Source organism: Harpia harpyja, chromosome 1 (assembly GCF_026419915.1).
Source record: "Harpia harpyja isolate bHarHar1 chromosome 1, bHarHar1 primary haplotype, whole genome shotgun sequence".
In the NCBI taxonomy this organism is placed as follows: Eukaryota; Metazoa; Chordata; class Aves; order Accipitriformes; family Accipitridae; genus Harpia; species Harpia harpyja.
The window spans coordinates 43,079,595-43,100,952 of record NC_068940.1 but is presented as its reverse complement, the minus strand read 5'-3'; the positions used below and the strand labels follow the sequence as shown (position 1 = coordinate 43,100,952).

General features: G+C 39.8%; 1 protein-coding gene across 6 annotated transcripts in view; it reads left to right on the top strand.

Moving 5' to 3' along the window:
- PTPRT (protein tyrosine phosphatase receptor type T) overlaps nucleotides 1-21,358 on the top strand; it is a 492,692-nt gene that overhangs the window by 329,572 nt on the left and 141,762 nt on the right. For all 6 annotated transcript variants that reach the window (XM_052789835.1, XM_052789817.1, XM_052789853.1 and 3 more), the window contains exons 8-9: nucleotides 213-509; nucleotides 1,863-1,972. In XM_052789835.1, the coding sequence (XP_052645795.1) occupies nucleotides 213-509; nucleotides 1,863-1,972 (407 nt within the window). The remainder of the gene's footprint in view (nucleotides 1-212; nucleotides 510-1,862; nucleotides 1,973-21,358) is intronic.

The window sequence follows — 21,358 nt, the reverse complement described above, 5'->3', positions numbered from 1 at the left end:
GGGCCCTGTGACAGGGGATTTTCAGGGAAAACTCAGGAGCCAGAATGCATTTGTGGATCTGACATTCATTTCCCTATCACTTATACATCGTAAAGACAAGAACGTTCAGAACTGTGAAGTGCTTAGATACTCTGGCAATATGGAATGAAGCATATTAATTGATGACTGACTTCTTTTAATGTCAATTTTTTTTTTCTTTGCTTGCTTCACAGATCCCGTCCATGGACCACAAAATGTAGAAGTTGTTGATATTCGCTCCCGGCAGCTGACGTTGCAGTGGGAGCCCTTTGGTTATGCGGTGACCCGCTGTCACAGTTACAATCTCACAGTCCAGTACCAGTATGTGTTTAACCAGCAAAAATTTGAGGCAGAGGAACTCATCCAAACTTCTTCCCACTACACCTTGCGAGGCCTTCGGCCCTTCATGACCATCAGGCTGAGGTTAGCCCTCTCTAACCCAGAGGGCAAAATGGAAAGTGAGGAGTTGGTTGTGCAGACTGAGGAAGATGGTAAGTTATGTTGGGTTTGCTTGCTTGCTTGTTTTTTAGAGGAAGACTAATATTTTCAGGCTGTAAATAACAACATAACCCTCTGTCCCATGAAACTTATAAATGGCTTCTCTGGACAGTGTGTGTGCTATGCAAGTAAAATTTGTAGGTGTAAATAATTTCCATTTCACAGCCATGTTCTTGAAAGGGCAAGGATCGCTGAATTACTTGGAAATGACAAACGCCAGTCTAAGCAGTTACCAAACAGCGGTAGGTTTAATTCTATAGAAGTCATGTTCTGAACTACCCAGGGCCCACTATGCAGATTCCTTTATCATATGGGCAAATGTAATCCTGGCATTTGTTGATTTTTCTTGTGCCTTCACATCATTGTCCCAAAACCAAGTATAATGTCTTCCTTTCCAGAGTGTAGCTTTTCTTAATACTGATCTTCTGGACATAGCATTTTACATACGTCTCAGAAGCTACATTCATTTGGTGCTAACTCTTCCATTCTTGATATAAAAGAACTGTTTTCCGGAAGTGCTGATGGAAAGCTTTAAAGTGTTATTATCCGATCTGAGCTATTTCAGACCAAGGACTCTCATAGACTACAAGCCTCCATTCTGTCTAATGTGTTAAAAAAGTGTTCTTCCTCTGCCAGAGCTGTAAGGAGTTGCTGTCCTAAGTTTCTCTCAGCTGAAAGTGGCTCTTGCAGTCCAGTATATCATATGGAGGGACATAAGAGGTTGGCAGGTCTTTCAGAAAAATGAACGGGGTTTTTATCAGACAGGATTGGGAGTGAATTTAGTTAGTTATCTTCCACAGCATTAAAATTTTGCTTGAGTAGGTGCATTTTTTTAGCTGGCCTTGTAGCCATAATGAAATATAAATCTTACATTGTTACTTTACTAAGGAAATCAGTCTTTCATATTGATAAAGGCGTGCAGCCCAGTAGCATCTTTATGCCGAGGTGCAATCTGGCTGTTTAGGTGGATAGAGCTTTGCTGTTGTGTGGGTGGCAAAGGACAAATTAAATTCCCTGCTACTGCTATGCTGTACTGGAATAAGGACATACTGAAATTAGCTTCATATTTTCATGGATTCTGATTTTATTTATCTCTTAGTGGCTAGATTAGGGTATTCTTATTTGAACCAAGGGTTGAGAATAGGCCTTTAATATGGATAGTACCTTGGTAATGGTAGTGCCTTGAGGGTTTGTTTGGGTTTTTTTATAGATATTATTTTTATTTTTTTATTTTCAGCTCTGAACTTCCTGTCTGGTGGCCTTTTGGTGTCTTCTGACATGTGTGCAGCTGGAGCTGGTGGTAGCTTCTAACACATTTTTTTGGTGGGTTTTTTTTTTTCCTGTAGTTCCTGGACCCGTTCCCTTGGAATCCATCCAGGGAGGACCTTTTGAAGAGAAGATCTATGTTCAGTGGAAGCCTCCAAATGAGACAAATGGCATCATTACACTCTATGAGGTGAGGAGAACAGATTGTTGTCAAGGAATACATGCCACAGGGCCCTTCTCATATGTGTTTAAGCCAATCCAGAGCTCTAAGACATTTCAGCAGGTGCTAAAAGAAGCCTGATTAAAATAGATAAGAATCTTCAAGATAGTCTGCTTCTATCACTGAAAAAGTTTTCCAGTTCAAAAAAGAGAAAAGAATTCTTTACCAATATGTATGGCAAAATGAGAGCCATACATTCCCCCATGTCTCGGGTGTTCAATTCCTGCCCTTTCTTCTTCTGCAGTATCTCCAAGGTCCATTTTATATCCTTTTTTTTCTTAGACTAAACTTCTGTTAGCTTTTATACCTAAATACTGCAACTAATTCCCCTCTGTCTTTCCAATAGTCATAACACTTCCTGGCAGTCTCAGCAGAATATAGTCATGAAGTCTTATCTTATAGTGTTCTTATTGAATCTTTCAATGATACATCTATCTAACCCAACCACTTTCCTTGCCACCAAACAAAATATGCAGCACGTTATAGGATAATCACTGACCATCCTATGCTGGATAAAAAAAAAAAAAATTAGATGCGATTCTAAAGTGTATCAGAAAAGATGTTTTTTGTTAAGGTAAGAAAGCATTACTGTTGTCATGTGCTTCTGGTGAGACTGTGTCCATAATATCATGTGCACCCAAATATGCAGAAAAGGAATATGAAAGGAGGACTGCTTTAGAGGATCATGTGAAAGGAGAGACAGTCCTACAAAAGAAGGTAAAGGCGCTTTTATTAAATAGTGGAAAGTGGTGCACCAGTGCTGGCTGAGTGTGTTTCAGTTTATAGGTTCAGCATTTACCACAGTAAGATAAGAAAAAGTGAAAAAAATTTTGCTTTTATGATGATGTAAAAATCCTCACTGTGGGCTTGTGCAGCATTTTCTGATACAGAGGGGCAAGAACCACTTTTTTGCTTTCTCTTTTATGCTGGGTGAATGTACAAACTTATTTTGGAAATGGCATGGGTGCAAGAAGCAACTCAGCCATCACCAATGAGGTTCTGCTCCTTTCCTCTTCCCATCCAGCTTCTCGTTTTGGAACAGCATGTCTTATAACATATCACTCCCAGATCTCCTTGCTAACACTGGCTATCACTGTGTGACAAGTTCATCAGCTGGAGATAAAAATACAGATGAGCAGTTAGTTACACATAACCTGGAGAGATGGCCAGAGCATTCTCAGGGTGGTAGTCAGGCTCTTATGTCTGTATCACAAGCAAATATGAGCACCTGTTCCAAGTAACGGGTGATCCTGGTTTTGAAATTACTCAGTAAATAAAGTAGAGGTCTTTGCGCAGAAACATCTCATCCTGCTACCTGCAATTGAAGTTTAATCTTCCTAAAAACACAGAGAAGCTTCCAGTATTGTCCAGGTAGTTGCATCTTTTGTATTGTTTGCTTAATCTTTAGCCTACTATAGATACTTAAACCTGCACCTTTGTCTCTACTGGTGTTATTTTAAGATTTCATGCCATGTGTCTAGGACCAAACTAATTCCTCAGTAGTAGTGACCTCCAAAGTGTTGTTTTAGACAGGGTTCAGCCACTTTTAGTATCATCATGGCCTTACGCTGCTTTAACACAGTTCAGCTGACCTATTGGTTAAAGAGGAAAAAAAAAAACCTAGTGGTTAGTCTCTGATTGGTTTTCAGTTCTTTCCCGTGGCTTACAGTACTGATCCAGCTAGAAGCAGAAGGCTTTAGTGACAACAGAAGAAAAAAGGTCTAACTATGAACTTGTGCAGCGCTACTTTAATGAGGTCTCTGTAGGGAGCATAGTTCCTGAAGCCCAGCACTGGTAGTGCTGCTCTGTCACCAGGAGGAGCTGGGAGGCTCAGTGGTGTGCTAGCAAATTTGCAGCTATCTAGAAACTCTGCAATTGTGTCTTTGTCATTAGGGAGAAACAAACCCAAGACCCTACCAACATTTATTAAGGAAAAATTCCCTGCAAAGTACAGATCAAGAAATATCACTTTATGAATTTGAGTTAGTGGTGTCAAGTTCTGCATTACCTGGAAGCAGCTGCCTAGACTTACTCGTAGCTATTGTGCAAGCAATGGTGTCTTAAACTCCTTTGGGCACAAACCCTCCTAATAAAAACAAATAAAACCCCCTCCTCCTCCTCCTAAGCAATATTTCCCTCCTTACCATCACCATCAAGATCTGTTTCATTGTATCTGGATACTGTATTTTCTCTCTATTTCTGTTAAAAAGAAAGTGTTGTAAGCTTCTAAAATGCTTCCAAATAATCAAACTGTCTATTCTACCTACATCCTACTTGCTTTTCCTTGGGACAGATTTTTTTCTTGGATCCCTAATCATTCTTGCAGTTCCCTGCCAGGCAGACTTCCATATTGTACAAATTGCAGTTGCAGTTTGCATGTGCACTGCTTACATGCCACCTGGGCTGAAATTCAGCAGCGCAATCTTCTACAAGTCATTTGGCAGCCAGAATCACTAATTTCATAATGACTGAATACTTCTAAAGTGCCTCAACAAAATGGAATGATCTTAATGAACCTTTTTGACTTACACAATTCTCTTCTGATTGATAGTTATCCTTCAAAATGCTATTGTAGTCTTTTAATAAAGGTGGCAATAGCCTTGCATTTAAAGCAGGTTTAAAAATGCCCTGTGTTCAGTTGGAGAATTAGTTGTTTCACTGGATACAGCCACAGCTGGATTTTTAAACAAAGGAACCTTATAGATCCCTAAATCAGTATGTAATTGCAGTCTGTTTCTAGGGAGCAGAAACCTCTTGTTCAAGGAAACTTGGAAAGCTCCGGGAATTGCAAGCAGTTAATCAGTATGCTGAAAAGATTAGGATACGAGCCATGTAGAAAGCAAGTGATGGTACAGTTCATTCAGGAGGTGTTAGGGGAGCACAGCAAAGCAGTTAATAACATGAGCATATGCTGAGTTAGTAGGTGTCAGTTGATCTGTCCAGTCAAGTAAGCCATTAGGGAGATGCACAGGCTGCTGTTGCAAGCAAGCCGTGCAATGGAGATAAAGCTTAAGAGCTCTAGTCAAGTCCTCAGGTAGCTTCAAGGTGTGTAGGTACTTACATGAGGCAAGCAGATCAATCTGTGTATAGAAACACAGCTAAACAGCAATAATAGATTTTGCTGGTACATTGGTTAGGGTAGAATGCTTTACAGAGATATTTTTGCATGTGACATTCATGAAAGAGGTGTTATTACAGCTGTCTCTTGTAGTGAGCTGTGAGTGGCAGAATCTAATAATATTGTAATAAGTCCTGTCCCCCCTTCAGTCTCCTGGCAGACTGAAAGCACCACAACTTGTTGAATTATTTTTTTTAGCAGTCCTGAAAAGCTGCTATGCTTTAAAATCCCTAATAATCAAATGCTGCTTATTGTGCTTATACTGTGTGGGAGTTCAGCTTCAAAGCCTTTGTGTACAAAGACATGCAACAAAGGGTTTTTTTTTTTTTTATTTTATTTTTTATCCTAAGTGTGTGTAAAGTCAAACCACCATTAAACAGCAGAAGGACCTATGCTGTCATCGGACTGCAGGAACAAGCAATCCAATTTAAGTTCATGGACCAGCTTTGGCACTTAAATTCCTCTGCTTTTAGATGACATGAGGTTGTCTCAAGCATTTGTTCCATAATCCAAACTGAAGTGCTTCAGATACATGTGTGGACCCAGATATTTTGCGCAAACTTGCACCTTGAAAATGTAAATAAACAAAACTTAATTATATCTGCATTTCACTGTTTGGGCAGCTAGAAGCTTACAGGTGCACTCAGTAAGTGATTTTGGCTTTCGCCTTTGTAAATACGTTTTTCGTGTGTAATCTATTTCTCAGAACTGTCAGGTTTTAGACTATTTTGCCCTGAAAGGGGAACAAGGAGAAAAAGCCACCTAGCATTCCTGTCTAAAATACTTGTCACATTACTTGGGGAAGGCATTGTTATAAGGTATTACGATCCTAGAAGCATTTAAAGGGTGGCTGCTGTATATTCAGCTCCTTGGCTGGAAAAATGACACTCAGATTGTTGAAATCCTTTCAATGAGCCATGCCTACAGGCAGTGTTTAAACAGCAAGCTGTCTATTTAAACATCCTAAGGTGTAGTCTTGTAATCAGTTATGTTCTCATCTTTACGATTATTAAGTCCCATGTGGGTTGCACATGGGTCTTGGGAAAAATAAGGATGCATTTGCAGCTTCTAACTAGCTTGTTTTCTTAGTCACTGTTTCTGAAATGCTGTAAATCTCTATTTAGATGCCAGAAATAATAATATAAGGGACTTTCATACACAATTTCAGCTCTTTAATGGGATGCTTAGAGCCTAGTTCCACTAATCCCAGTGGATTTGAGTTTAAATTGCACTTCAGAGGTTACAGATCCTCTTAGTTGCCATGTAAAATTGCAGCCTGCCCTTCATCATCTCTCCAGTTGCCAATATGCCATTTCTTCTCGATCACGTCACTCACTTTTTCTCTGCAGGAGAGGTCATTACATGGAAACCATCTCTTAGAGGGTCATGCATAAGGTCAATATTTGTGGGATGCGCTGCCTGCATTTGCAGTAGGGTGGAAACAAATTTCTTCCACCTTTGACCCGTGAAAATGCATACTTGCTGTAACACAAAGCATGATTATCTGGTGTGATAGCTATCCACTGCATGGATATGCATGCATTTCTATTCATAGCCCTTTTTAAAGCTCTTCATGAAACCTGACATTTTTAGAATAAAATCTTCCCTGCTAAAAGGTGTAGCAAAAAAAGATTTCCTGGAAAAGCTGAAAGTGTTGGGAACTCAACTTGGCTTAGTCATTTGTTTGTTTATTTAAAGGCTTTTTTTGGTTAAGAGGAGTGAAAAATGGCTCCCACAAGAAGGAAAGCAACAACCACGAAATCTTGCAACCAATTTATATAAAGCTCTACAGTCGAAATAGTAGAAAGATGACAATTCTCGGAAATTGCCTTCAGTGAGAAGTGGCTTTGAATGTTCCCATGAAAATCAATCATGTTACAGCTTCTCAGTTGCATTCTGTGGATGCACGATACTCCTGGGACGAAGCTTTCTCACTTAAGCTCACTAAGTGTGCACTGAAGGAAGTCCATGCTACACACAGCTGGCTGCTGCATTTAGCTGAACATTAAGAGAACATTAAGGAGACACTGTTAAGTGCTCAAAACCCAGGAAATGATCAATTAAGGATTGTATATTCAGTCTTAGCTTTATCACTCTTCTGTACAGGCATTTGACAATGCAGTCTTCACACAATTGGATATTACTCTCTGCTCATCTGCAGCACTAATGTTGTTTTCCTTTGGCACCAGATTTATACGGTGTCTTGTACTGCAGTATATTGTTTGTCCAGAGTCCATGAAAGTCAATTACAAGAAGAATAAGTGTTTTACTGCATCGGTACTATGTTGAATTAGAATTCTTTAATAATCTAAACTAGCAACAAAACAGTGTGGCCATGTATAATCTGTTTAAGTTTGAAACTCTGTCAGCTCTATATTAGGCTGCGTCATCCTCTCAATTACATGTAAGGAAAGCTGTGCATATATACCCAGCTACATTAGTTCTGTAGTTAATGGCTTTTTGTGCAGAATTGCACTGGAAGAGGGCTGGGCTAGCTGAAGAGAAGTTGTTTATTATATGGTTGCTGACTGTAGTATTTACTGAGCTCTTGGTAGACAGGTTGGTTAGACGCTGCCAATGTTCTGGGCCCCACTTAGTCAGGATTCAGGCTGGAATTTGGAAAATGAATGGTGCTGATTGCACTAATTTATTATCTTTTTTTTTTTTTTTTTTTCAGTTGAGAAAGGCTGTAAATCTGAGCATTGCTCGCTTTTTGGCAGGTTGGGATGCCACGTCAGCCACAAACCCTGTTGTTCTGTTTCTGGGACAAGGCAGGGCTTAGCGAGACAGCTTTCTGGTGAAATTTGAGGAGCACAAGGTGACAAGAAATATCTTTTCTTTCAGTCAGCAGAATCCCATAGAGAGATCTTTTTCCCCCTTCCATGCTGTTTAATAAAGTAATATGGCTTATAAGCTCCCTGTCAGCCCTAGAATTCTAGTATATGCTTGAGTGACCCCCCTGGCATACACCGGGCATTTAGGATGGCTTCTCTGATGCTGCAAGGAAAACCTAATTTACCTGTGCACAATAATACAGAAGCCAACATATGCAGCTGCTGTTCTGGTGAAACAGGATGGCTTTCCTTCCCCTATCACGTTTGGAAACATAAAATCCCGTGGCAGAATTGAAGTCAGTTGGAGCCGTGTTGATTTATAGCTGATGTGGGGGATAATAGGAATTAGGCTCTGCTCTGTCCGTCTCGTACGTCCTAGGACAATGACTCTGCTGCCTGTTCATGCTCCTTACATCTAAGGAGGGCAGCAGCAGGGAGGACGCACCGGATGCAGGCTGTTTACTCAGGTGCTAAACCCTGTTGAAGAGAGCCTGCTGTATCTTTGCTGCTGTTGTTTCTCTGTGTTGTTTAACACAACTTTAAACTTAGGAAATGTTTAAATGGTTTCCTAATTAGGGATACTTTTCTGAATGAAGACCTTAAAGTGCTTTTGAACAAACTTCTTCAGATTATATAGGATTCTTAATTGTGCGCTACTCACTCACTGTTACTTGCAAGATATACTTAACTTGGAAGCATTTGTTAATGATGCTCTTTTAAATCTTATGGTTTCCTGTAACATCTTGATGAGAAAATGAGAAGGTTTGTTGAGAAACTCAGATGTCAGGGTTTTTTTAAATGTATGACAACCTCCAGGTAAATAGCATACTTGTGTTATAAATAGTATGAATCAACTGTTTAAAAAAAAATTGCTTGATCAAGCTTTCCAGAAATAAAAGCATAATACAGTCCCTTGAGCACAACAATTTCTTTGATTACCTTTTTATTGTTCTTTTGAAGCCAATAGACTTGCAGCAATATAAATCTAACGCAAATGAGAAAAGATATTTGGCTACAACAAAACTTTTTTTTTTTTTTTAAAAGGAAGGAACAGAATTATTTTAGTGTGCATGTTGGGCTCTTTCTAAGCCAAATTAAGTGAAAAGAACTGGAAAAAAACCCCAAACCTAAAACCTTATTATTTCTTATAAGGAAGTTCAAATTTAAAAAATCCTTTTGTGGATAAGTGAACATCTTGTCTTTCTACCTTCCAATAGTTTATTTTGTTTTCTAGAAAAAATACAGTTTTGGGCTATTCTTCTTTTTTTATTCAGACATGCTGTTTCTCTTTATTGCTCATCCAGGAAAACAGTTGATTCTTAATCCCATTTCTTCCATCTAATCTTTTCAAGTGCCAGTGTGCCTGTGCAGTTACGGTGATATACATAAAACTTTTTAACAATTCCATGTTCAAACCTTGCAATATCTTGCTTACCAAAATGTAGTAGTTAACTAAGTTGAAAGCGAACTACAGATACGTGTTTGTACTTCCTCCCTAGATGGTTATTTCCCTTTCATCTTAAGTATTGCTTAATTTAGCAAATAGATAGGATTGAAAAAGCCAGAAGTGGTGGCTTTATCCTGTTAATTGGTGCAACTGAGGAACTGTGTAAAAGAGGAAAAGCCAGTCAAGGTGATCTTCCCATTGCCTTCAAAAAGAGGAGATGCCAGCATTATGCTTCCGTTTGGGAAATTAATCTTAGTGCTGTCCTTTGTGCGTGTGCATTAGACCCAGTCTTTAACTATTATCCTGCCATCCAGTGGACAGGATGGGTTTGGGTTTGGGTTTAGTTTTCTGTGCCCTAATCTCATTAGCAGTCTCTGTCCCTTTGAGTCCCTTGCTTCCCTTTTTGCGTCCTGCTTTTGCCCTCCCTGTTTTTTAATATTTTTTCCTGATTCCTGCTCTCCCTGCTGTCCAGGTGGTATAGCTAACAGCAAGGGTGGGATGGCTTTCAGAAGGATGCTGGAGCTGCTAGGTTTTAGCACAGCAAGAAGTACTGGATTCCTTATTCTTCCCTTTGTTTCTAATTCAACTGGTTTGGGCTGAAATTGTGAAAAGCAACTTAGGGCGAGGCAGACGCTTGACTTGGAAAGTAAGCACAAATGGATGGCTTAAGATTTAAGTGACTAAAAATATCTGCTCTTAAAGTTATCAGCTACCATAATAGCTAGGACTGATATTTTATCTATAAATGTGGGAAAAAATTTTATACGTATGTGGGTCTTGCTTCTGTTACTTTATGATGTATAGCAAACAGAGCAGATGTAAGTGATGTTGTTAGTACTCCATTGTGTTGGTTTGGGGTTTTGTTCATTGCCCACAGCTTTCTCTATCTCCAGTGTAGCATGGCAAACCAGCTATGAGATATATTAAGCAGTGCTTTCAGCATGAAGAACTAACTGAGGAACAAGTATGGAGGTTGAATAACCCCCTCAATGCTGCAGTCCTATCAAAGCAATTTCTATAGTTGTCATTTTATGCTATTAAACTGAACAATGAGGCTCTCCAATAAAATCATATGAAATAACAGCTCATTAAAAACTCTCCTTAATATATAGCATGCTAATTAATGTCAGTGGGGTGCAAGCTTGAATGGCAGAATAGACTATAATGTTTAGAAAGTAGGTAAAATAAAAGAAGATATTTTATCATTAATGACCTTTTAGTAAACCTAATGAAATCCTTAATGGCCTGAATACATTACTGAGGTGCTCCCAATTGCTTTGTTACCTACTCCATTCTTCCTCCCTTTCTCATAGACATTAAATTTGGTTTTATTTATAGAAAACAAAAAGCAATAAAGTCCCAAGGAAGTATGAACACAGGAGGAAGGAGTCTAAGCAAGGAGAGTAGATGAGTCTTCTCACCCCTACTATCCCTGTTCCTGGTGAAGAGAAAGGCTGGGTGTAGGACCATGTTATATCCTGTCTTGTATGCGTGTTGTGTGTGTTTGTATTCAGGTTTAATTGACTCTGTGTTTGTGTGATTCACAGTAAATAGGCCAGGGAGCAAATGGGCCTCTTTTATTCACAGGGTCTCCGTAGGTTAACTTCCATATTCATTCCTAGAGCTGTGCCATGGCTTTTTATACTGTTACCAACCACGCTGTGCTTGTGCTGTGACTAAATTAAAGGACTTTATTCTTCAGGGCTTTTAGTCTTTCACATGTTGCCAGCCTTAAATATAACTTGCAAAAATGCTGTTTAGCTCTCCCTTAACCTTCTCCCAAAAGAAGTAGTACAAGAATGGAAAAAAGAAAGGCCTTTGCTTCCTCCTATTTCCTGGATGAAATTTAGTGGGCTGGGGTGGGATGTAAGTAGCAATAATTGCCTGGCCTTAAGCTGAGTTTTAAGATGGAAAATGAGGCCAATCATCTGGTCATAAAATATATTCTTTAGTTCTGAAGTCCAATACGGGAGAAGGATTGTTCACTAACCTGTTCACTAACTCTTTCCTGTTCATTAGAAGATAACTTTCTTGAAATTATTCCTTTTGTGTAACACTTGGTGCAATTAACTTTAGTCTTGTACCCCAAATGTCTGAAACTTCCTGATAAGATTGAAACTAATGTCCATCCCAGCTGCAATCCGAAGTCACCTGCAGTAGTAATTGTTCCTAAGAAGCACAGGCGGTTGGTGAGTCTTAGAAAAAAGAGCCTATGGCTTGCTATGTAATCATGTTTCAATCAGCTTTATAGAACCATGAAATTGATTGTCCCCCTGATGTACCGTACACTTCGGAGCAGATACTGTGCTAGGCAAGTTAATTCCTTATTTGGTTCCAAGCACACAAAAGAAGAGAGCTTTTTGCTTCCCCTCCTATTCTCACAAACCAAGGAGGAAGGGAGCACAAATCACCTTGAAATCAGAATTTGAGAGCACAACAGCTTCAGCGAGGCCTGTTTTGTTTTCCTAATCATCCAGTGAAAAGCATGGTGATTTAGGACAAAGATGCCCAGGCTGTTGGCTGTATACAAGGGAGCTTGGATGAATGACAAAACCAGCGGTGGTGATGACCAGGTAATGAAAGAGCTGTAGGAATCATAAAAGTCTGACAGAAGGGAGAGATGAGAGAGAATCTCATTAATGTGGTGTCCTCTTCGATATTGGACTCGGCTTCTCTCTTCTTCTGGAGCTAAAAAAAGGGGGTGCTGTGAAAATACAGTTTTGGGGCAATGAAGAATATTCCTCTTCAGATACCTGCAGAGAATTCTGGCCCTGTCTTCATAGAATTTAATTCTTGTTTCAAACTCTCTCATTTCATAAATAGTTTGGTCTTTCAACATAAGTGAAAATCCGTTCAAAATAAATCCAAAATCAACCCACCAGTGAAAATTATAGGAGCAACTTCTTAACCTGAGTCTTGTCCCTGGAAGTTTTAACATCTCCAACTTTTTTGGTTTTTTTTTTTTTTTTGAAGTGTTCCCAATTCATGGTCACTCTTCAGTCTGAAACACTTCTTCTGCTGGAAGTGGTTTGTTAGTCCCCAAGCTTTCATGGGTTAACTCTAAAGTTCACAAGAAGGAATCAAGAAAAGCAAGGCTGTTGCTGTCTTCCTTAAAATGCTCCTACAAGGCCCTTATCTCGGCTAGAAACTCTGAGGGAGGACACAAACTAGAAAATATATGATAAAAAAAACCCAAGCCAAAACAAAAAACCCTGCTGAAACAGCAAAAGATGCTTCTATCTAGATTTATGTTGTCTTTTAGAATGAATGATCTTTCTCTAAGGCTCGCTTTGGTGACTTTGGAAAGTCAGAAATGTGGTCCCCCAAACTGCAGGGCAAGTTCAGGCCTCTTCTCCAACCATGAGCTCCTGTACAGGACGGCTCCCAGGTGGGAATGATGGTTGCTCCAACCTGCAACCCCCAGCTCTTCCTGTAGCTGGAATACTGGCAGCAGAGCAATGGGATGCAGTGGCGGGGTGGGGGCATTGTTTGTTTTGTTTGCTTTTGCACAGACCACAAGGGGCTTGTGGCTGCAGAATAATTATTAATTTGTTTATTGGAGAAGAGAAATACAAACACAAGTCATGCACACAGAACTCCTGCATATTACTGGCTAGGATGTTTTTCCTTTTAGTGCTTGATACAGTTCCGTTTTCCACTGAGCCAAAAGGTTTTTCTGAGCTATTTAACTTTATTTGTCTCTGTGACAGTGTTAAACTTGTATTAAATTTAGAGGAAAAAAAAATATGTGTATACAGCATTATTAACTTGCCATTTTCTTATTTAAGACACAGACAAATTAGCAATTATTCAGGTTATCCAGACAAAAGTTACATCCTCACCTTATTAAGGATGAACTTTGTGAACTCCTCCATGCTGCTGCTGAGCAAACAGTGCTGCTTGGTAGATGTAACTCAATCCCTTTTCCTGGATACTGTAATCTTTCTCTCTCATTATACTTTATAAAATCTGTCTTGTAATGCTGCATATTCCAGAAACATTATCTCTTCTTTCCAGACTTCTCTATACAGTATACTAGATTTCCAGCTAAATAAAACCATAGCTCCCCTTTCAGAGGAGTGCCAGCAAGAGACAAGTCTGTTGCTCAACTGACACTGAAGTTCGAACAACCTTGGCTTGGGCAGGAGTAATGAGACACAGCCCTGGGCTATAAATTACACTGACTTGGGAACGAGGGGAATTCATTCTGCTTTGCCTGAGGCAAAGGTCTGCTGTGCTGTCAGCTGAGTTTCTTAGACTCTCAGTTTCCTCTGGCATGGTAATAAGTACCAAGAAAGCTGCTTATGAAAGAGTTTTGAGGAAATCCCTTGTTACCTGCTACTAGTTTAACTTGTGTAATCTCAACAGCAGCAACAGAGGGACATCTATTTCTAGCTGCTTTACTGACAGATTTAAATAAAGACAGTGGACTTTGTGGACCTTTGGAAGAGCCTTTCTGGACCATGAGAAATTCCCTGCAGCTGCAGTGGTTTGGTAATTGTTGTCATGTGGCGAAATGGTATCGATGAGCTGCAGTTCTGTCTGCTGCATGGAGATCTTGGTGTTTTCCTTTGTTACTCTGAGCTCCTCAGTGGCATGAGAAGAAAATTATGTCAAAGCATTTGACGTTTCTAATAGTGGAAGCATGGTAGCAATGGCTCTTTTTTTTTCCCAAACAAATCTGAGATAAAGAGGAAGCCCTAGTGAAGCTTTTTGTGCCTAGGAAGAATCAAGATGTGCAGTTTACCCACTGCTTTTTCATGTAATTACATAATTGTTTTAGCAGCTTTACTCCTAAAGGGCTCCACGCACATCTTGGTGACCAAATTATTTGCTGGGATTTAACACCGTGCTGTCTAAACAGAGTATCTGTGAACATAATCCTTAATGATATGCTGGGGCACACACTTCTTGTGGAAGTCTTGCCTGTGATTAATCAATTAAGAATAAGATAAACCCAACAGTGGTTCCTTTCTTTTGGTACACAATTCGAAACATGTTGAAGCTGAACATGCATCTGTACTTGTTCGCAGTTCCACATAGATTTTCAGTGCTGTCTCAAATTAGGTAAGCATAGAAAGAAAATACCCTGCCAGTTGTTGTTGTGCACAGCAGATCCTTTAAGAATGACAGCATCTGTTTTTCGGAGAAAGCCTCCTTCTTGTACCAATAGTAATATTTATGGTACACACTAGGACAGCAATGTTTTTACACTCATACCAAACCGTCTGTGTATAGGTCTATGTGTAGGTGGTTAAGAGAAAGTGTTTTGTGTTTGCTGATCTATCTGTGTTACAGGGCTGTTTGCAGGTTGAGTCCTGGATAAGATTGGCAGAACTGCCATCTGGGCAGGGTATTCTCAGTTTTCAAAAGTCTATTACAGGTTTTTTCTGAACTCACGTGCTGTGTCAGTGGAGATGAGAAAACCGACAGAAACTCTTGACCAATAAGGTGTTACTGTGGTACTATATTGATCTCATTAGGAGACCTGCTTGCTGCATGTCTTTACAGCAAAATGCAGACACGCTGTCCCTGAGCACTCAAGTGTTTGCATCATCATGTGCAATGCATGTCTCTTACCTGTCTCCCCAAGTAAGCAGAGTGAAATAAAATAATTGCAAAAGCAATTAACAGCTTTGAGTTAATTTTCATGCTCCATATTAACAGCTGGAAGAGAAAGGTGGCATTTCAGAAGATAGAGATGCATTTTATTTTTCATTTAGTTACCTTCAGAAAATTTGGGAGCTCCTGCTGATAATGTTTCTGGGACTTCATACTGAAAAAGGACAAGTATTAATTTATGGGAAGAACACTTTCTCTTGCATCTTCTTCTCACCTTAGGGGATGCAGGATTTGGGCAGTGTACTCTGTGACATGGTTAGTACAGCTCTTAGCAACATGTCAATCTCTAAATTTACTGTTTATAAATATTTCTGCATATAAACTACTGATTATAAATATTGCCAGCAGCTAAATGCATTGCAATCTGGTACAACCCATTCAGCCTTGTCTGCCCCTCAGAGAGCCATTATTTTGTTGAAGAAGGTAACAGATGAGGTGACACAGCTCTTTTCTGAGGTGGCACTTGTTTTTTCTAGGCATTGTAAGCAGATATGTCCCTGGATTTAAATGTAGAGGAAGATATGTTGCCTTCTGTTCAACAGCTTTTCCTTTTCACACTAAAGTCCCTAGAGAGAAATATGCTTCAGTGGATGGGACTATTGCTAGGTATCATTGCAATCTTCTGCAATTAAATGAAGTTTAACATCACTGCCAAGAATCTGCTACATTAAGGAGTCATTGTCATGCATTTGAGGAAGGGACAAGGGATGACCACCTAAGAACTGATGGGTTCCTGCCTTCTTTTAAAAATTTGGAAACTCAGTTGATGGCTAGATATAGTTTTGTAGCTCAAGAACCTGAATCTCTTTGCAGATGTCTGTGTGAAAATCTATCTAAATCTGATTTAAGTCTGACTTCTAGAGAGATTTCTGGGCTCATCACTTTCAGAACAGATACACTGTAAGAACAGCTTTGGCTATTGAGTTGCTGCATCTGCATCCAATTTCTAAATAATTATGATGGTAGACTTATCTAACAACAGCAGACTTGGAGTTTCATCGTTGGTTTTGCTTAGCTCTTAACCAAAACTGGCTTTTCTTCCCTTGATTCCTGGGTTGTAGCTGTGGTCCCTGGCCAGTACTATTCCTTGGAAATGTTACCATTTCTTTAGCCTCTTCTGGGTGTTACAGACACTGCAATGGAACAATCTGTGCAGGGGACCTTATCTTGTATCCAGGTGTCTCTAACATAAGTGTTTCTAGCAGCCATGTTCTCAGTTCATTGATTTTTGTCAATATGATTGTAAAAATGAAAGTAGCTATGCTTGAGAGTGGAAAAAAGGGTGAACAAAAAGCCCATGTACATGCCAGTAGCTGAAACTAAGCAGGTCCTCATTGCTGTAAGAGTGGAAAGAGTGCTCTCTCTGCAGATGAGGTTTGTGAGCAGCAGGTCATGCAGACATGAGAGACTATAAAATAATGACTTTGTGTCACGAGCGTAGCTTGTGCTCTTGTACTTGCATTACTTCTCTTCCCACTTAGAGTACTTGTTGTACCATACTTCTAACGTGATAAACATATCTGGAATGAAAATGATTAGCTGTATCCTAATTACAGGAGCACTGTTTCTTATTTTGGGAGGTATCCTGAGGTTATGATGACATGCTGAGTGAATGCAAAGTGGTACTTTTCTAAAGAGTAATTCTGGCTTGTCTTAATTCTGTTAATGTTATTGGCATTTTGGGGTCAGTCTGTTTCCATGATGGGTATGTTTTCACATTGCATCTTCACTTGTACAACACTGTCCTAGGCCTGCTGTGATTAGATCTGTCTCACCATTCTCATTCTAATAGTTACCTGAATATTTGGACCTGCCAAAAGCAAGTTATGAACAGTAGCTCTCTTTGGATCTACTAGTGACAGTATGTAGCTTGTACGTAGCGGGTGGACATCGTCTGGGAAGGTAGATGCTGCTGTGAGAAATCTCTGTGTAAACTAATACTTCTGGAGGGAATAAGCCTGTCTTGTTCATGGACATTTTATCTTCCTGTTGTGAGGAGTAAAAACTTCAGTTGTTAGCCTTACACACCCACTGCTTTACAGCAGTGTCCTGTGCTTCCCCATGGCTCTTTGTCATGTACTGGTCACATTGGGTTTGTGGGACTCAATTCAAAGAAACAGGGTTTGAAAAAAGACTCATCGGTCAGATTTGGCCTGCAGAGCCAACATTAGTGAGACATAAGAAGAGTTGGACCCAACTTGGCACTTAGAGTAAAAAGTGAATTTGTAAGGCTGGCAGCTGGAGAGATTGGGGTTTCTGCAAAATGACCAGCTCATACAAACAGCCCGACTCCGCTAACACCAACTTCAGTAAGGTTTTCCTCTTTACGTTGGCTGAGAATTTGGTTCAGTATTTTCTTTGCCAACTTCAATGCTTTTTTTTATTAAAATCAAGCCATTAAGAATGCATGTCTGCAATACATTTCTGATTTTTAAAAATTGCTTAAAAATAGGATCATAATTAGATCAGTAGGAGGCAATTTTTTTAAAATTTATTACACCATGAAAACTAATAGAAACTTGATGCAATAATCAAAGTGCCTGGGTCTGTTCTAAGTTATGCTAGTTTTCTTGAGAAATGGCCCATAAAAATTTATATTATTTTTAGAGCTTTAATTAGCTAAGTATGTAAGCTAAAATAAATTTGAGTTTTGGAGACATTCAGAGGGGAAGAAAAGACAATATAAATGTTCATTCTAATTCTTATTTATTTGAAGAGTAATTGTTTCCTTTGATTGTAAATCACCTTTTCTTCTTCTCACTCAATCCATGAATTTTCTCTCTACTATCAGAACCTTGGGATTTTACTCCCAACACTTTGGCCCTGTCATTCAGCTTTATTAAACTGGCAGTTTGTTTGAACATTTCAGTTACTCATTAAATTTTACATTTTCTCTAGCTGTATTAATTATTGCTTTTTACAAACTGGGAATGTAAATGATCCCTTTGCCATCTATGCCATGTGATAATTTGCCTTTGTAAGAGGCTCCTCAGCATTTCATGCAGTCTTCCTAGCCATGTAGCAAGTGGCTTTTTTCCCTTCACTGTAAGATTTACATTGGATCCTGCTTTTTACTATTGTTTTCCACAGAGCAATTCCCCCAAAAGCCAGATTTTCATAAAGCTAACATTCCTGTTTACGTGCTGCTCTGGTATTAAACTGTATGTATGCAAATGGCAAAATGCAAACTTCAGAGTCTGTTCAAACAAGCCACTCTGTGGCTTGGGGAGAGTAATTGCTTCTATCAAATCCTGGAGTCTTCAGAGCATGTACACGCAAATGGAAACTGGCTTAAGTCCCTTGTGAAAATTTAGCTTACTGAGATCAATAACTTGCATGCGTGCCCTGTATGCTGCACAAATAGCCTGTTCACAGAGACTAAATTTCTGATAAAATTGCTTGTGGTCTGACAGGAGTAACGACAGCAAGGTAACGTGGTGAAGGCAGGTAAATGCAGTGTGCCTTTCTTTTGGTGTTTTAGACTCAGTTATTTGCAACAGATTTTCTCATAATCATGAATGCTTCGTAGTGAGGAGCTCTGGAAGAAATGGGCTTGTAGTCTCAAGAGCCGGGGAAGGGAATCCAGTGTTCCAGTAGCTATCTCAGGGGAGTCGATGGTGGTAGGAGCACCTGGGAATCTTGTTCCTTGACACAGCTGAGGAGGACGAGGAAAGACATACTGTTCTTTATCACCAGTGCTATGCCCACCTAGTCCCACTGGTACTCCAGTTGAATCCTGGTGTTTGTAGCCCGTGGCACTGTCCCTGTAACTCTGGCTGTAGGGAACCTGGCACTGAAAAGGAGATGGAGCATTTAGGTTAGGAAACGTTGGCGTGTTCATACGTTGAGGTGCACATGAGTGCCCCAGAGATTCTCTAAGACTGCTGTAATTTTTCTAGCATCACAATTTGTCTAAGTTTTTCATTGAAGATTCAAATCTAAGTTTGAGAAATGCCAAACCTGGAAGGCTTGAGCTTCCCCATGAAGCAATAGGCTTCCCTTGGCAAATGGTTTTGATATAGAAAACACCGATATTTTGGGGAATGAGACCTACGCTCAAGTGTCCTCTGTGGTAACCTGATCTCCCTGGGATAGTTCAGATTTGCTCTGTTTCCCAGGGCCAAGAGCAGTGCAACAAAGGCACCTCAAATTTCCTGTAAGGACAAAGACAGCTGACGGGGTGTCCTGGGACTCACTGAAGCCATAGGACGATTAGGTTTCATTGCTTGGGAGGGACAGAATGGATAGGAATGACCAGACTGCTCGTGATAGATTTAAAGAGAGGGGAGGCTTCTCTTGAAGCGCATAAGGTTTGAGTTATCTCAGAGTAAGATCTTATGACCGATTGGTTTTATCTTGCTGGATGGTCATAAGCTAAAGAAATGACTGCAGAGCAGTACTGCTACCTAATTCCCTCTGCTAGCAGAATTGCACCGAACAGTCTGTGTGTGTATGTGTATGCATAAAATATATCAAAACACACTTAGACTGCTGTGTCTTTAGGCAATGTCTTTCATGCAAATCATGACTTTTTTTCAATAAATTACCCTTAATTTGAATCAATAAAAAATCTGCCTTTCCATTACTGTGTGATAACTCTCTGCAGCTCCCTAGTGAATTCATAAATCTGTTTCACTTTCAAGCCTCCAAATTATTTTAATAAGAAACAAGGAGAAGCAGTATAAACTAAGTTTTCTGCATGACTTTTCAGGACCAGGTGTCTGCACTCTAATTTGCCACATTTTGATGCTACCCTACTCATGTTTTAGACTTAGGAGCCTAGGCTGAGCCTCATTCAAATTCGCATTCTCATTATTACTATTCAGAGTCTGAATGCTTGTTGGTAAAAGGCACTAATATGGTAGTAAGTTCAGGAGCAGCTGGTAAGTCTGTTTGAATTATACTTTGTAGCAAGCTCAAAATGTCAATATAGGATCTTTTTCCTTCTATAAAATGCCCTGATATTTTTTTCAGGGTTAGTTTTGGCAGCAGCTACCTGAAGGTATTTTATTTACCTTTTAGGTATGGCTAAACATAATGTTTCTATGTTTCCCTTTTGAAACTTATTGCCATCTTTCAACTGACATACTAGATTTGGAGAACTCATGTAAGGGGTCTGTAAAATCTTGAAATCAGGCTAGAAGAACCTGGCATAAAATACTGTATTCACAGCTTTGATATGTCCAGTAACAAGTGATTATTTTTATGCTCTTTGGGGCTGAACCGTTATAGGCTTTGAGGTTGAAACTGTGAATCACTTGAGACTATCAGAAAATATAGGCCTGCACTCATCAAGGGCTTTTTTGTTGAAGTTACAGCTCCAGCTTGACCACAAACAGACATAGCTTTTCTAATGTTGTCATTTAGATTTTTGAAGCCTTTTTTTGGTGAGTGCTACAGGAATGTGTACATACTCTATCTGTTTTTGATTTGTGTAAACCCCTGGACTACTTCATTTCCCTGAAATATTTTTTATGTAGGTGCAGACCACTGTACAGCAAATTTAATTATCCTGGCTGGCCTGTTTTTCTTGGTCACCTTTAAAATAGCCTGTAGAGTGTCAAGCATCCAGAGGAAAAAAAAAAGGATGTCAGTATTTAGAAAGTGTACTCTGGATGGATGGAGGGAAGGGTGGCATTAGAACGATGTGCTGCATCAATCACTGTGACTAAGTGTCCTTTACATACTTGCCTGGGGTTGCAAAAGACTGGATTCAGAGCCTGAGAGGGTTCTTTCTGCCTTTTGCTCCTGTTGCCCTGCTGCAGTCATCTTGCAGTATAGGAGGCATGGCTTAGGGTTACACTGTTTGGAAATATGGGACAGTGTCGGGAGAGAGTACTAAAAGAAATGCCTTAAAGACGGAGCAAAATTTTCTTCTTCATCAGAGAAAACATCCGCTGTTTCTTGTTCTGTTGTCCTCTAATTTTGCCTTTATAATTGAAACCTAATGAAGTACATTTTGAAAAGTGCCTGGGCCTTTCAAGTTTAGTTTTATTCTGTGATTCACAGCCCGCAAAGTTTAAGTCTATATCTGTGGCAATTAACCTTGTTCACCTCCTCACCATTACAAGTTAAAAACTCTTGGCTTCCTCTGGTTGCTCATCAAGCTGCCGCTGCTCTGTCTCTCTGCCACCCACTCCAGCTCTGTGTCCAGACGTTGACACAGCAGTGATGTTGGCAACATGGCTTTTCTTGGCACTTTGTGACAGTGTCAGTAAGAAGCCAAGCTGTTTACTTCTGCCCCCTCAAAACACTTCAAGAGTTGGGGGTAGGGAGGGGAAGGACCAAATTGCACCAATTAGGACAGACCTAGTGCAAGTTCCCAGTGGTGCTCA